Raw genomic sequence first — 14,857 nt, forward strand, 5'->3', positions numbered from 1 at the left:
TTTCTATAGTTAATTCTACTATTCCAGTGGTCTGTTTGGCAGCCATATCATCTGCATGTCTGATAGTTAATTGTTTAGTAAACCCCACAGACTTAAGAAGAATGTGCTGAGTGTCATTATGGTTGTTCAGAAAGCCAGATTTAAACCAGAGGTGTATGCTGAAGCACACCTATGATTGTTTATTATTTAGCCTTTTGAGGAGGAGAGCATTAAGGATGACCTGTAAAGTGATTTAAGGATATTATAAACTTGCAGTGCTGTGTGCTCAGATCATTGAAATACTAAGGATATCATTAATGGGCAGTTCACATAATATTCTTCTAAAGATAATGTTTTCCCTTTCAACCTCCTGTGTACCTGAGTTCCAATTTGCCAGCTTGCACTGCATGGGGTGCTCCATCTCATGCCGTTCTGCTGACAACAGATCCATCACATGGATTAACTGAAGCATGAAGCCAGATGAGTGCAGGGAAAGCTCGGGAAATGCAACTACTTGAGTGTATATGTGTTGCAAAGCTCTGAATGCTTGGCCCCCGGTTTTTATTCACTGTCATTTAAATCATATTTTTAAAGAAAATTGTGAGTTTAAAATATGGGAAATAAACAGAGTACTTGCCAGTTCTGGGGAAGAGCCTGTAATGTCCTTGCTCTGACAGAGACCTATAATGGATTTGTAACTATCAGTCTTGTGCTGATTGGTGATTAATTTAGGAAATTCAGTGTGTAAATATTACAGCTGATGAAGTTTTCTGTCTCACTGAAGTCGGCATTTATACTGCATAAATGCTTTTCAATTGAGTATCACAGGAATTAATCCGTTTAGACTTTGAGTGACAGACTTGAGAGCTTCACTGTGCTGACCTCCATTAAACCTCCTTTGTACCCTAAAAGCTGTTTTAAGGATGAGGAATGTTACAACTCATGAAGACATCTTTCCCAAACCTATCAGGATTAAAAGCTATCAAACAAAACTTGAGCTTGATTGCTTTCCCTAGTTAATTTGACTAAAAATAGAGAATCCGTGAAGTCTGTTACTCAAATCCGTGAGGATGGTGCTGGGATGTCCCAGCGCACAGTTGAATATGAGGAAATGGCTCTGTATAAGGAGTAGTATTTCTCTCAGAGGTGTATATTGTTTGGGATTCTTCAAACCAGAAAGCAGTATAAAATGCTCCACTTAACTGTCTTTTGAAGATTGTGGGTTTTGGACTCTGTTTTCCACAACTAGAAATTTATGAAAATGAAACAAACCAGATAAACTTACAAATGCTGAACAGTATTTTTTAACATATGTGTTTCAAACTCTATTTTATGTAGTCTATTTTCTGTAATAAAAGTAGTTTATGAATATTTTCATCTTTAAAAGGTAGAGAAAGATTGTGTGCTGTAAGTCTGATTTATGCAGATTTATGTTACTTCAAAATGTCCAAAACAAAATTTTAACTTTCCAGTGTAAAAACTGAAAAAAGCCTATCTATTTAAAAAAAATGGATTTTCTACAGTTGAATTAATAATTTTTTTTTCTCAAAAAATACGGCTTAGTTGACTGCGGCTATGATCTGGAATAGATGGCAATATCTAAGTACATAACTGTTTTAGAAGAATGATTGTATCCATGTTTTCTTAAGAATTATTTAGGAATTGCACCTTGACTCTTAATAATACCACTTGCCACATAGGCTGTTGTCTGAAAAAGATGCTTGATAAAATATGGCTGTATGTCTGTGACATTAAGAGAACATCCAAGTGTGTAGAGTGGTCTAAACTAGTGCAATGAAGTAAGTCTTAAGTGGTGATTGTTTCACATGAATGTCCAGAAACATGGAAAACTTCATTGTGTCTCTTTACACATCTGTTGGATCTCATGGTGTCTTCATATTTATATCAGTGGTACTGCAGCCACAAAAATGGTTAATTAACAGCTTTCAAAAATGATGTGGTCCTCTTGGGATGCTGCTGAGTGCTGGCAAAAAGGTGCTTGAAGAACAAAGTAGGATAGAATAATACTAATATTTTTTAATACAGTGTTTCTCTCCCCATGCCTGGCATTTGTGGTAATGAAGTCAAGGTCCAAGCATCATGGTATCTGGAAAATTATGACATTTTTATGTCAGAAAACATCTGACCCTCTCTGGACTTGCTTATCACATAAAGCAGCACTTCTGAAATGTAGTAATACTGCTCTACTTGCCAAGATGAATGAAAAACTTTAGTGATAAAAATGGGAAATTTTGCACTTTCTCATTAGCTGGTTTGCTAAATTAGCTCAGAAGGAGAAGCTAATCTCTAGGCCAGAGTAAATAGATACATAGCTGTTAGCGTGGTTGGATCATCCCACTACAGACAGCAAAATGCTGAATTAAAAATACTGTTGCTTGATGTAAATTCTGATGCCTGATGCAGATGGATAGACAATATATTTAGCTTCCAAATATATTGTGCATAATTTTAGAACCTTTTTAGAAATGGAGGGAGATGCTGGGGTCATTGCTTTTCCTAAATATGTTTATGTTAGATGATCTATAATAAACTAGAGCGGTGGGAGGGTTTTTTTTTAATATTTTGCACATTACATCAAAACTGATTAGAGTAATAGTGTTTATGTGTATTTATAAACATAGCTAAGAAAACTTAGAAGTTTGGCAGACATCCACAAAATACTCTTTTGTACTGTGATTTCTTCAATTTATTTTTACACTGAACATTGCAGTGAAAATCCTGTGCAGTCACTAGAAGGCAATAAACATCAACATCAACCACTAGGGGGAACAAGACATCAATTATTGTAATTAAGTGCAGTGCTAATAATTAATTAGTACATTTCATGCAATGAATATGCCAGTGAGATCTTTTAGTTTGACAACCTTTGTAAAGTAGACAGTAGACTTTAGTTACTACTTAGGGCTTTCTAATCCATCCTCTAGTGCTTGTTTTTGAATTATTTTCTTAGTCAGAAAAGCATATAACATACAGGATTTACAGTGATTGAAAATCCTTGTGTTACAGTGGATAAGAGAAAATAATTTAAAACTGCTTTTTTGTCTGACTCCTGCAGATTGAGCCCCTAACTCTGTATGTGAGGGGAGGACATGATAGAGTTTGCTGTTCTTGCACTGTTCGTGATGGGGAAGTGCATGCTGAATGATGAAGGTTCTCCCATAGACTTGACCAAGTAAAAGAAATGAATTTTTTCAAGCTGCACACTGTAGTTCTGACTATAATTTTTTTTCTTGAACTCCTCGTATTCTTTTTACTGCTTTTCAGAAATGCCACAACTAGCTGCATTTTAGCCCCTCAGTGCTCAGTTATATCATTTCCTTGCTCACAAGAGATTTTCCTGCTTGTAGAACTGAGGGACATTTATTCTTTTATCTATACATCACATAAAAAACTCTTTCTTAGCTATTTATCTATGATAGTACCTAAATTGTTTGCCTGATATCTGCCTTCCAGATTCTGCAATATATATGTATATTATTACCTGGGGGGTGTTTTTGTCCTTTCGTAGGAATTGATGGCTAGCAAGGCTAAAATGCATGTTGTTCAACTAAGGCTGCTTTATCTGATGATAAATTATTCTGTTCCTGTGGTTACTTACCTCTTATGTCTTGTTTGCTAGAAAGGGAGCAATGTTTTTTTCCCAGCTCATTTGATAGTAGTTTTACTTGTGCTAAATGAAAAACATAACCCTGTATGATCTACTAGAAATGTTTAATGTGCAGTTACTTTTTCAAATCTATAGGTAAGTTTTAATCTTTCCTCATGCATAATTTTTTCTGTTGTGGTAGTGAACTTTGTTAGGAGATAGGTGGAATATTTTACATATATCTCAGTATATTGTCAGCTGAGATGGTTATTGAGCAGACTTGAAATCTCACTTGAAACACTTTTTGAGCAGACTGTCTCATGTGATGCTAAGTGAACTACTGTACCTGAACTCAGTACTGGTAGAAGCTAATATCCTGTTTGTCCTTTTCAAGGAGTGTTACAGCATGACAGCTTTGTTCAACCATTGTAATAACTTCCAGCCATTTCAAGACACTTTGAAAATACCAGTAATTGAATGAGCAGCTTTGCCAGTTCCTTCATTAGTCATTGGATAATAATTATCTGACTAAAAAGACTCAACTAAACCAAAACAAACTCCTCTCCTGGGATGTGTTAGCTCAGTGCTGATCTGTTGTTCTTCTAATATGTTGATGAAGTGAGCAGTCTTTCTTTGTTGCTAGAAGATATGATTTCATGATCTTCCTAGCCCATGAAAATAGAGAAGGTGCCTTGAGGCAACCTGCTTTTTTTTCCTGGTTCACAGATTTACTCATCTTTTTCAGTATGAGGCCTATGCTTTTAAGATTTTACTAGTCTTAGTATCACTAAGGAACTCTTCATTGTCTGTACTGTTGCTGTGAACTGCATTCAGTGTACATTGTCATATAAAATTGATGAGACTTGAGCGTTCTGTAATGCCTTTGGGAAGTGACTTCTCAAAATTTTCATGTTTGGAAAAATGTCAGTGTTTATTAGTGTAATTATCAGTGTGCAAATGATAGATAACTTTTGCATTGTAATATTATGTGCAAAATATTGATTTAGTATTGCTATGGCATTATGGTTTTAAAGATGCACTTTCAACTTCCTAAGTAGTATTTTATGGTGGTACTTAAAATCAGTAACCAGTGTTACACAATTAAAAAGTTATTGGGGAAGAGTCTTTATTGTTGTTAATTACTGAAGAATATGTTGACATTTTGAATTTTTGTTCTCTTATATATTGAATGAGACTTCTTTAAGGATGCTTTTTATAAGTTTTCTTTTGGAAGTGTGATCTTCAAAGCAGGGGTGATTAAGCACCTTTTCTGACTTGAGTGATAGGTTTTTTATCTTCAAGTGAATATAAAAGGGAAAACTTAATGATCCTTGTCACTTGTTTTGTTACATGTTAGCTTATGTAACTCTTTGTGATAAATAAAAGTCATCGCCCAAGTTCTGTTGTAAAGCATCTCATAAGAGAGGAAGTTGCTTGAGCTGCTTGTTGTTTTGCAAGTGGCTGTATAGCAGTTAACTTAAGCAGTAAATGTTGTTAAGAACATGTTTGCAGGTTCTTAACTTTGTTATTTTATTTATTTTTGACAACTGCAGAATTCTGTTTTAGTTGGATACTGACGGAAAGTTGCTGAACATCCCAATAACATTTTGCTGCAGGAAAATTTTAGCTAATTGTCAACTATGCATTTATCAATATGACCTAGATCTGTTCCTGATAATTTGGGGTTTTCATATTTTTAAAACATTATCATATTTTCTGGTCAGTCTAGTTCTACACAGCAGAGGTAAGTAAATTGCAGTGGCTTACGGAACATTACAAAGTACATCTGTTGATCCTGTGTTTGTAAAGGATAAGCAGCATTCTCAGTATTGATCATGAAAGAGGCTTCAATTTTAGGGACAGCCGCTGAAAAAGAAGTGGTCCTGCTGCCCCTGCCTCTCTGTCTTGACCCTTCATTCTGTCCACATCCCTTGCATTGGGTCTGGTCCTGGGATGCTGTTCATTGAGCTGATTCAGCTCACTAAATTGGGAGGGAAGATGTCCTCTTAGCATCTGTGCAGTATTAATAAGCTTGCAAAACCTCACTCTCCCTTGAGGCGTTTGCTTTGAAATCGGGCATTTCTGTGTCATGGAAAGTCACCATGCAGGCACCACTTGGGAAGCTATGTCGTTTATTCACAGGCATTGCAAAATTTTTCACCATCATTTACATGTTGTGCTCTTAAAGGATAAGGCTTCTGCTTTGCTTTATGAAGCATATAATTTGTCTATGGCTGTTGTGGGACGATGCTGGACTTCTTACAGCTCCTCCCTTCATTTTCATACCTTTGTCAAAGTCTCTGTAGTGCCTTAATATGTGTATGTCCAGCAAGCACTTCAGAAAAATAATTACTTAAGTCTCTTTGCATTCAAGCCCATGCTAGAAACAACATGACTGACTAGCAGGACTGTGTGTGCATGTAATTGTGCACAGAATGCCATGGTGGAGTTACATTTGGATCTACACGTCATGGAATTTGGGAAGCTATTGTACAGGATATAGAGACAGAATTGCAAGGGATTTGACCATCACTGTTGGAAAGGAAGAGTGTTTGCCATGGATTGATAGGATCATGTATCCTGGTTCTGGCCAGTGTTAAATTTTGCAGTAGCCAGAAGGGGGCATGGCTAGGACATGGAGGTTATTCTGTACTACCTCATGTGACTTTCTGGGTCTGGGCGGGGAAAAGGGTCTTTTTTGGGTTGGTGAAGGGAATAGTCATCTATTCTCAGGGGTGTGAGAACTCACGTTCATTTTTTTGTATGCTCTTTTATTATTGGTGCTGTTACTGTTAATTTTTTAATCTTCTAGTTTCCAGAAAATTGTTCTTACCTAAAAACCTGTGATCTTTATGCTTTGTATCTCCAGTTCTTGTCTCCAACCTGCTGCAGGGGCATGGGAGGGGAGAGGGAAGTGAGTGTTGTATGGTTTCTTAGTGCTCAGTGAGATCACTAGGAACAACATTCCTAAAACCATGACATTATGATACCTTCTGTTGCTATACATGTGGACAGAAACACCTGCCTAGAATTTATCCTTTCTTCTACCCCATTTTTTCTCCTTTCTGCTTTGGTAAAAATCCAGCTTCTCAGATAGTGAAATCTGTGTCATGGCTTTTGGCATAATCATATCTGGTTTTATACAGAGGGGTTAAACTTTTTCCCCACCAGAATTTGTCTACTTGCAAGCAGCAATCTTTTTTTTTCTTGTGTGTCTTTGCCAACATTCTAACAGGCTTGTCTTGCTTAATTTTTAAAAGCTTTTAGGGTATGTTTCAGAATTGGGGATTTCACATAATTTTGATAAAGTGGTAGAGATTTTCACAAAGAAATAATGAGTTGAGTTTCAGTCCTGGGCTTAGAACAGAAAAGATTGGTAATTTTTGGCCTTAACGTGAAATAAAGTTTGAACTCCATGTTCCATGATCACCCCACAAGTGATGTGCTTGTTGATGTTGCTTGACTGAATCATGGAACCTGAACTGCTTCTGTTACTCTTAACTGCCTCTTGGGAGGGGTAAGGAGGTGAGGGAAGAGCTTTCAGGGCAGTGAGAATACTGAAACTTCTCTTGTGTTATAGATTGAAGACTTTGTTTTTAATCTTTGGCCAGTGCTGTTGACATCTGTTATGTGTAATTCTCTGGTTTCGTGATTGTGTACAGTTCTTTCTACAAGCATGCTGATTACAGGCAAAAAAACTTGTGTATGTAGCCGAGAAGATAAAGTTGTGGAATTTGTGGAGAAGGAGGTGTTTTTTGGTACTTATGTAGAGAATTTCCTTCTTACCCAGTTTTAAGGAAGGAGTGTTGCCAGCCATGCTTGCTTTCATGTGAACCTTTAAAACAACACTCAGTATGCTCAGGCATGTCTCAAAGTGAAAATAAATGGACGAGAGTTTTTCTTTTACTGACTGCAGTAGATGTGAATGCTCAGTGTTAATGGAGAGGTATAAAAAAAGCAGTCATGCTGGGAAGTGCCCTCCTGTGGGGCACAAATGGACATCAGCCCAAGTACTAGCTTCTGCAGCTATTTCAACCTTTCTTGTACAAGAAAATCTGACCTAAGAACTAGATGAGGCAAGATGTCCTAGATGTCCTTTCTTACATGGAAATTGTCTCTTCTAAAATTAATATGTCTTTAAAGAAGAGATTGATTATATTGTGTTTGATTAATATTACACTGATGTTTTCTATGGCAGTAAATTGTGTTTGCTGGGGATTTTTGCTAAAGCTTTTGGTACTAAGTAAGTGAGAGCTGTCTAATGAGAGCTGTCTCATCCCAAGTGTCGTGGGAGCCCTTCCAGCTCTGTTCTGTGACCCTCAAATAAACAGAAAGGCAAGTGGAAATTTTTAAGTACATTAAAAGAAACCTCCTAGTTTTTGAATCCACAGTATCTTTTTCCATACCTGAGCATCATTGCTTCCAACATCTGGAGTTAAGGCATTATAGAACGACAAGGTAGCAGAGTAATAATTTAAGAAATGCTTTTATTTGTGTACTGCAGAAAAAATTTGTGTACTGAAGAAAAATGCTAGTCAAGACAGAGGTGCAGAGGGAGAGAGGAGAGGGCTGCAGAGTGATGCTGGGATTAGGTGTGAAAAGACTGAGGACAGCAGTCAGGAGAGGCTAAAATGAGGAGTGAAGGTAGAACTTTGGGTGTCGAGAGTCAAGAAAGCAAACCAGCCGGGAGGCAGCTGGAGAATGGGAAAGAGGGAAGCAAATGAAGAAAGTAAGAAGGAAGAAGGGGAAGAAATGAGTCAAAGTACCTGAGTGATTAGGTCATTGTTATGAGTGAGAAAGGTACTCTGAGCCTTTCTGCCCCCTTCTCTTGCCAGCCCGTGCTTCCGGGTAGCTTTCTCAAAAGAGGGAGCTGGCAATGGAGGGAGGCGGGTGTCCCCTCTTTCCGTGGCAAACGCCTAGTGTCTGGAGGGGCAGGTAGCCAGTGTGACCGACGGTAGTTAAGAGGTGCCTGTAGTGTCAGTTCTCCCGGGAGAGGCAGAAGCCCCGGCAGTTGCACACGTACATTATTGCACTGCACCGAGTCACTGGTTAGAGTTCCCGGCACGTCCGAGCGCGGCCGGCGGGCGGCTCCGACCCGCGGGGCCTCTGTGGGGAATGGACGGGGGCTGTGCCGGGCACACGGGGCTCTGGAGGGGCTCTGACCCCCGGGGGCTGTGCCGGGCACACGGGGCTCTGGAGGGGCTCTGACCCCCGGGGGCTGTGCCGGGCACACGGGGCTCGGGGGGGGCTCTGACCCCCGGGGGCTGTGCCGGGCACACGGGGCTCGGGGGGGGCTCTGACCCCCGGGGGCTGTGCCGGGCACACGGGGCTCGGGGGGGGCTCTGACCCCCGGGGGCTGTGCCGGGCACACGGGGCTCTGGAGGGGCTCTGACCCCCGGGGGCTGTGCCGGGCACACGGGGCTCGGGGGGGGCTCTGACCCCGGGGGCTGTGCCGGGCACACGGGGCTCGGGGGGGGCTCTGACCCCCGGGGGCTGTGCCGGGCACACGGGGGCTCTGGGGGGGCTCTGACCCCCGGGGGCTGTGCCGGGCACACGGGGGCTCTGGGGGGGCTCTGACCCCCGGGGGCTGTGCCGGGCACACGGGGGCTCTGGGGGGGCTCTGACCCGCGGTGGGCGGGCGGAGCGGCGCGGCCGCCAATGGCCGGGGCGGGGCGGCACCCGCGGAGCAGCCGCACGGAAAAGTTTCTGTCGGTTCGGGTTGCTGCTATCTCTGCTCTCCTTCCGCCCCCTCGGAGGGTGGCTGCCTTCCCGCTCTCTTTCCCAGGGCTGCCGTCCCTTCCTCCTTTTCCTCGTCGTACTATGGCACCGAGTTATTAAGCTTTCAAGGGCAGAGAAATGGATGTGTCGGATCCCGGTTTCTGGACGCTCCTTTCCAACTTCACGCTGTCCCACCTGCGGCGAGGCAGCCGGCTCCGGCGGACTCAGAGGTGAGGCAGGCCGTGCGCTCCAGGTGCGCGGGAGCGGGCGCTGCTTTCCTGCGTTTCCTGGGTTTCCCGGTGCCCAGGAGAACGGCCTGGGAAGGCGGCGGGACCCGCGGCCTCCTTCCTGCCTTGTGCTGGTCTGGAGCTGCGAGAGCTCAGAGCCTCTCCTTGCGAGGCCCTTGGTGGTGCTTTTCCTAACCAGACTCTGCATACTACTCTGCCTTTATTTGTAAGATCTTCTCTTTAGTACAGCCCTTCTACCCTCCTCCTTTTTTCTCTCTTAAAGACATTTCCAGCTTGCTCTCAAGTCTTGGACATTTTATTGGAAACAGATACTCTTTATATGGATAGCTCAAGATAGCCTATTTTGTTCGATGTTCTTAAAGGGACAGGTTTGCATAAGTACCTTTTTAAAATCAAGCTACCTTGACATTTGTTAGTACAGGAGTGGCCTTTTTTGGTTTTGTGGCATTTTCATTCTCGTCAGGAGAGGGGGGAAAGGCTTGGAAATAGTAAATGCTTAGTAAAATTTAAGGGGTTGTGCCATCAGTGGGCAAAAGACTGACAAGCTTTTACATAATTTCCACCATGTGCCGTGGTGGCCCTTTCAGCTAAATATAAGTCTCCATTACAAGAGAAAAAAAAAAAAAGGAAGTTTGTAACTTTGTACACTAGTACCCCCTATGGCATTTTGAGACATACCAGGTGTGGTGTTAAATTACTGTGAAACTACCTTGAGTTTTGGCTTATGTATTATCTTTGGAGAATGTGCATTAAATGTTTCTTCTGCTGGCTAAAAAGGTGGCACAAAGCAAGTAGGATAGAGGCTTAGCAAAGTTGGCTTTTACTAAACTTTGAATATTTTTGGTCTGGTTTCTTTTTCAAAAGGAAGAAAATCACTATCTTTTTAATGGCAGAAAGTTTAAAATAGAAAACACAAGTGGCCTGCTTGCCATAAATGAAAAAGCAATTCCTGCGGTAAATTCTATTATTTATGTCTTCTACTTGGGACAGCTGAAAATGCTGAGTTATTTTCTCATTATTATCCCCCTCTTGTAAACAATTTTTCACCTTTACACAGCATTAGCTGAGGATCCAAATAGGCCTTATCTATTTTTCTGCTGAGACACATAGAGGTTTTTTTTTCAAATTGTCTTCACCGTTCTTACTCAAATTGTAACTGTGTGAAGACCTATAAATACCTTTTCTAAATCTGCAACTGTGTGGCAGGTTGAGGAGGAAACTTCATATATCTCACAAGAAGCATGAAATAAATATATACTATTGGTTTGTTTGTTTTATGTATTTGGATGTCTTCCTGGTTTTCAAACATACTCAATGGTGTACTGGGTTTGTTGAAATATTTGAAAGACGCTTTAGAGCAGCATATCACATGTGTGGTATGTCAGTGAATAGTACATACCATATATGCGGTTGTGTTTCATGTTTTATAGAGGCACTAAACTTAATGCCCTCTCTGTAGCCAAATCAGTGTGTCACAGCACTGTGAAGTGAAAAAGGCAGCAGTAGAATTTTGAGGCTGCTTGCTCTTAATGGGCCCAGATAACCCTCCTTTGTCAGGTTGGTTCTGAGTGGTTGGAAATCAGAATCTGCTCTTTTGATGTCTTCTGGGGAAGGCTGTCCACACACTTCTTCAGCTGTCTTCTTAAAGGTGGACCTGCCCTCTGCCCCCCTGTACTCATAATTTATTTACTAATGTTAGGTATAGAACTTAAGGAGCAATAAAACTGTCAGAAGCATAAAACCCAGCATGGATGGTGCACATTCCCCTAACTCTATTGTAGAAATAGGTTTTGAATTAATTGAGGTATGTCCCAGGTTGTTCTGTGCTGTGTCTCACCTGAGTTATCTCCACAGGCTCAGTCAGCAGCTGCATATAAAAGCTGGACAGATAGCTGCTTACTTAGCTTAACATGCCACAGGATGCCTTCCCTTTGTTTCTTAGAGTGCTACTGGTAGCCACTCGTGTTGTGTAGCTTCCCAGGCATTTTAGATGCCTCAAGAGTGAGAGATTTGAAGGGAGTTTAGTTCCTGTCATCTGGCTCTCCTGCTGGGTTTAAGTGAAAGTTTTGGGTCACTGATTCAAGAGAGGTTTATTCTTAACAGTTATGCTGCCTATGAAACTTGTCTGGCCTGGTGCATGCCTAGGTGCTTCAAGAAAACTTCTGAGGAGGCATTTCTTTCTGGTTGTGCCTGCTTTGGGACTCCTTGCCAATTTAAGAGAAAAAGAATTATGGCTTGGTTCAGCATTTTTGCCTCTTGGTTATGTTCCTTTTGCCTGTTCGGTTATTTTTACTTCTGCTACCAGATTTTTGTGGCCTGCTAAACCCTATAGTTTCTGTGAGCACTACCCTACTTTCTTAACACCTGGGATAATGAGAATTGTCTGCTAGTACTGTGAATTTGTGTCTCTGTACAGATTTACTTGCTGTAATCATATCTCTTTCCTCAAGGTTCTAAAAAGTAAAGAATGAAGAGCTAGCCTCCTTCAGGAGCAGTTTTCTAACAGTTGACTTAGCTGAATTTCAGTTGCGGCAGCTGCTTGGGAAGCGATACCTGAATAAGAAATATCACAACCTGACTTTCAAGTGGAGTGGGTTTTCAGGACTGGTGGGTAGAAAAATTATCTTCAATTATAAATTGGAGGCATTTCTTATTCAAATCCCTGAGACTTTAAGTGCCATGGATTCTACCATGTGCTATTACAGTGAAGAAATATGTATGTGAGCGTATAGAGAACTACAGTGAGAGAGAGGGTCTCTGTCTGTTTGTAGACATCTGCTTATGGAAAGTGGTGTCTAGATCTACAGATGAATAAATGTGTACGGATACACTTCTTTTCACATGGAAAAATCACCATTTTCTGCTTGGTTTTATGATACATAATTGCTTCTCTCTGACACTGGCACTCTTTTTGTCTGATTTTTCTCTGTGTATCTTTTACAAAACTGACAAGCCGGTGATCCTTTTTGTGTGTGTCCTTCTCTCTTGCTTTTTTTATGGTAATTGCACCAGAACAATGTAAGTGCAATTCCTCTTCCTTTGAGTCAGAGTGGGATTTTTTTCCCCCAAAGGCATGAAATTCATGAATGCTTGCCCAGTTGCCTCTGAACCAAAGTCTACTCATAGATAATTCGTGTTGAAACTTCATTTTATTTGTTTACAGTCACTGAAGTGGTACTGAGTCTTTCAAAATAAGAGATTAAAATATTCATCAGACATCAGTTATGTGTTATGACAGCTCATAACCTTTCTGATGCCTTAAAAACAGTGGAAAATTATAAATTTTATTGGAAACAGAGAGAACAGAATAGTCAGACTTCCTTGTAGTTCTGGTAGTTTTGGGACAGCATGCTGCCTGGAAAAGCAGTTTTTTTGAATGTCTCTAGTTTAGTAGTTTGAATAGGTGCAGTGATGTTAAAATTATGATGTAAACTCTTACCGTTGGTTTTTATGTAGACTTTGATTCTTAACTTTGTCAACACAAAACTAGAACTATATTATTACTATACTAAAACTATACTATAAATTATTTAACAACAGGTGTTCAAAATGGTCCTGCTGATAAGAAATCAATGTTTAATTACATTGGTGTCAGCTGAAACTGTGTTCCAGTTGAGTTATTTTACTTCTGTATAAGAGTAAACATAACTTCAAACTTTGTTTAAAAAGTATTTCTTTTTGATATCTTTGTATTGTTTTTAATGTCTGTTTGAGGGGGTGGTAATTTGAAGAGCTTCATTTCTTGACTTTCAAATCTCTTCATTCACCTTAGTTCCTACATGCAAGAGATAGGAGCTCTTATTCTAACAGATGTTGAGTAAGTTTAGAAAATATTGTTACCCCAGAACTGGGGAGATTAAGAAGTACATCTGGGCAGACTGTTTGTGCTTCCAAACACACTGTCATTGAATATGTTTTGTTAGAAGTTAATCTGCTGAACCAATGATCCCATTGTTTTGTATACTACCTACTGAAGTGTTAATGTATCTTGCTAATTGTATTTCAATCACAGTAAAGGCTGTCTGTTAGGGGGATAGTTTTACAGTTTCACCATCAAATTGAATGTGTTGTTTTTATTTTGGTTGATTTAATTGACCAATCTTTTTCTTCAGGCAATTAATGTATTTCAAGTTCTGCTTACAGTCTGAATAACCCAACATTATTTCTTAGCTTCAACCAGACTGGTAAGGATTCATCTGGTCATACTGCTATTTTTTGATTCATTTTCACTCTGATAAAATGCAATTTAATTAGAAGAGTGTCAAGATCATTAAGTAGTGACCAAAGGGTCTTATTTTAGAAAGCCTGAAGAAAGTTAATACATGAAGAAAATAAAAAAATTCTTAGGAAAATGCTGGAATATGCTGAAAGAAGCTGCAATTATTATTTTTATTCTGCTGTCATGGTTAATATCTGCTGTGACATGGCAGGAGACAGTCTTTGTTTTACTTACTCAGAGAATTTAAAGGGCAGCAGCCCAGACATCCCTTCATGAGCTGTGGTTGTTCGGACATGCCATATGGTCTAGGCACAGCGCACAGAGATTCACTCTCTTGTATCTGGCTTACATCTGCTACTGATGTTGTGCAGTTATTACAGTTCTTGCTGTATTAGACTGCGGCTCATCCTTCTCAAATGATTTTTTCAGGTGCACAGGAGCTCACCTATGCAGTTGTTAATAGTTGCCTCTTCTGCTGCGCTTCTTGTCAGTGAATTTCAAACTTTTGTTAGTGATATGAGTACCAACTTGTGGGGCTGCACATACCTATTGATGGGCTTGCCTCTAGTAGCTCTTTGTCAAAGCTGGAAATGGTGATCAGAGAAGTGGATTTCAAGGGAGGTTTACGATTAATTTGGGCGAAGAACCTGTGACATTCAGCAAAGGCAAGGGCAGGGTCCTGCACCTGGGGAGGCACAACCCCAGGCACCAGCACAGCCTGGGGCTGACCTGCTGGGGAGCAGCTCTGCAGAGAAGGACCTGGGGGTCCTGGTGGACAACAAGCTGTCCATGAGCCAGCAGCTTGTCCTGGTGGCCAAGAAATCCATGGGATTCGGGGGGCATTAGGAAGAGCGTTGCTAGCAGGTGAAGGAAGGTGATCCTACTCTGGTACGCAGCCCTGGTGAGGCCTCACCTGGAGTGCCATGTCCAGTTCTGGGCTCCTCAGGACAAGAGAGACATGGAGCTGCTGGAGTTGGTCCAGTGGAGGGCAACAAATTTTATGAGGGGTCTGGAGCACCTCACTTATGAGGAAAGATGGGGGAGCTGGGCCTGTTGAGCCTTGAGAAGAGACAAGTGAGAGGGGCC

General features: G+C 40.9%; 1 protein-coding gene across 11 annotated transcripts in view; it reads left to right on the forward strand.

Annotated features, from left to right (window-relative positions):
• The window catches only part of MAST4 (microtubule associated serine/threonine kinase family member 4), a 290,337-nt gene that overhangs the window by 173,385 nt on the left and 102,095 nt on the right, over positions 1-14,857 (forward strand). For 2 of the 11 annotated variants that reach the window (XM_033085244.2, XM_033085245.2), the window contains exon 1: positions 9,428-9,534. The exons of the other annotated variants lie outside the window; for them this stretch is intronic. In XM_033085244.2, the coding sequence (XP_032941135.1) occupies positions 9,443-9,534 (92 nt within the window). In that variant the 5' untranslated portion in view covers positions 9,428-9,442. Of the gene's footprint in view, positions 1-9,427; positions 9,535-14,857 lie in introns of those variants that run through there. 11 annotated transcript variants of the gene reach the window in all.

This window comes from Catharus ustulatus, chromosome Z (genome assembly GCF_009819885.2).
Source record: "Catharus ustulatus isolate bCatUst1 chromosome Z, bCatUst1.pri.v2, whole genome shotgun sequence".
Classification (NCBI taxonomy): domain Eukaryota; kingdom Metazoa; phylum Chordata; class Aves; order Passeriformes; family Turdidae; genus Catharus; species Catharus ustulatus.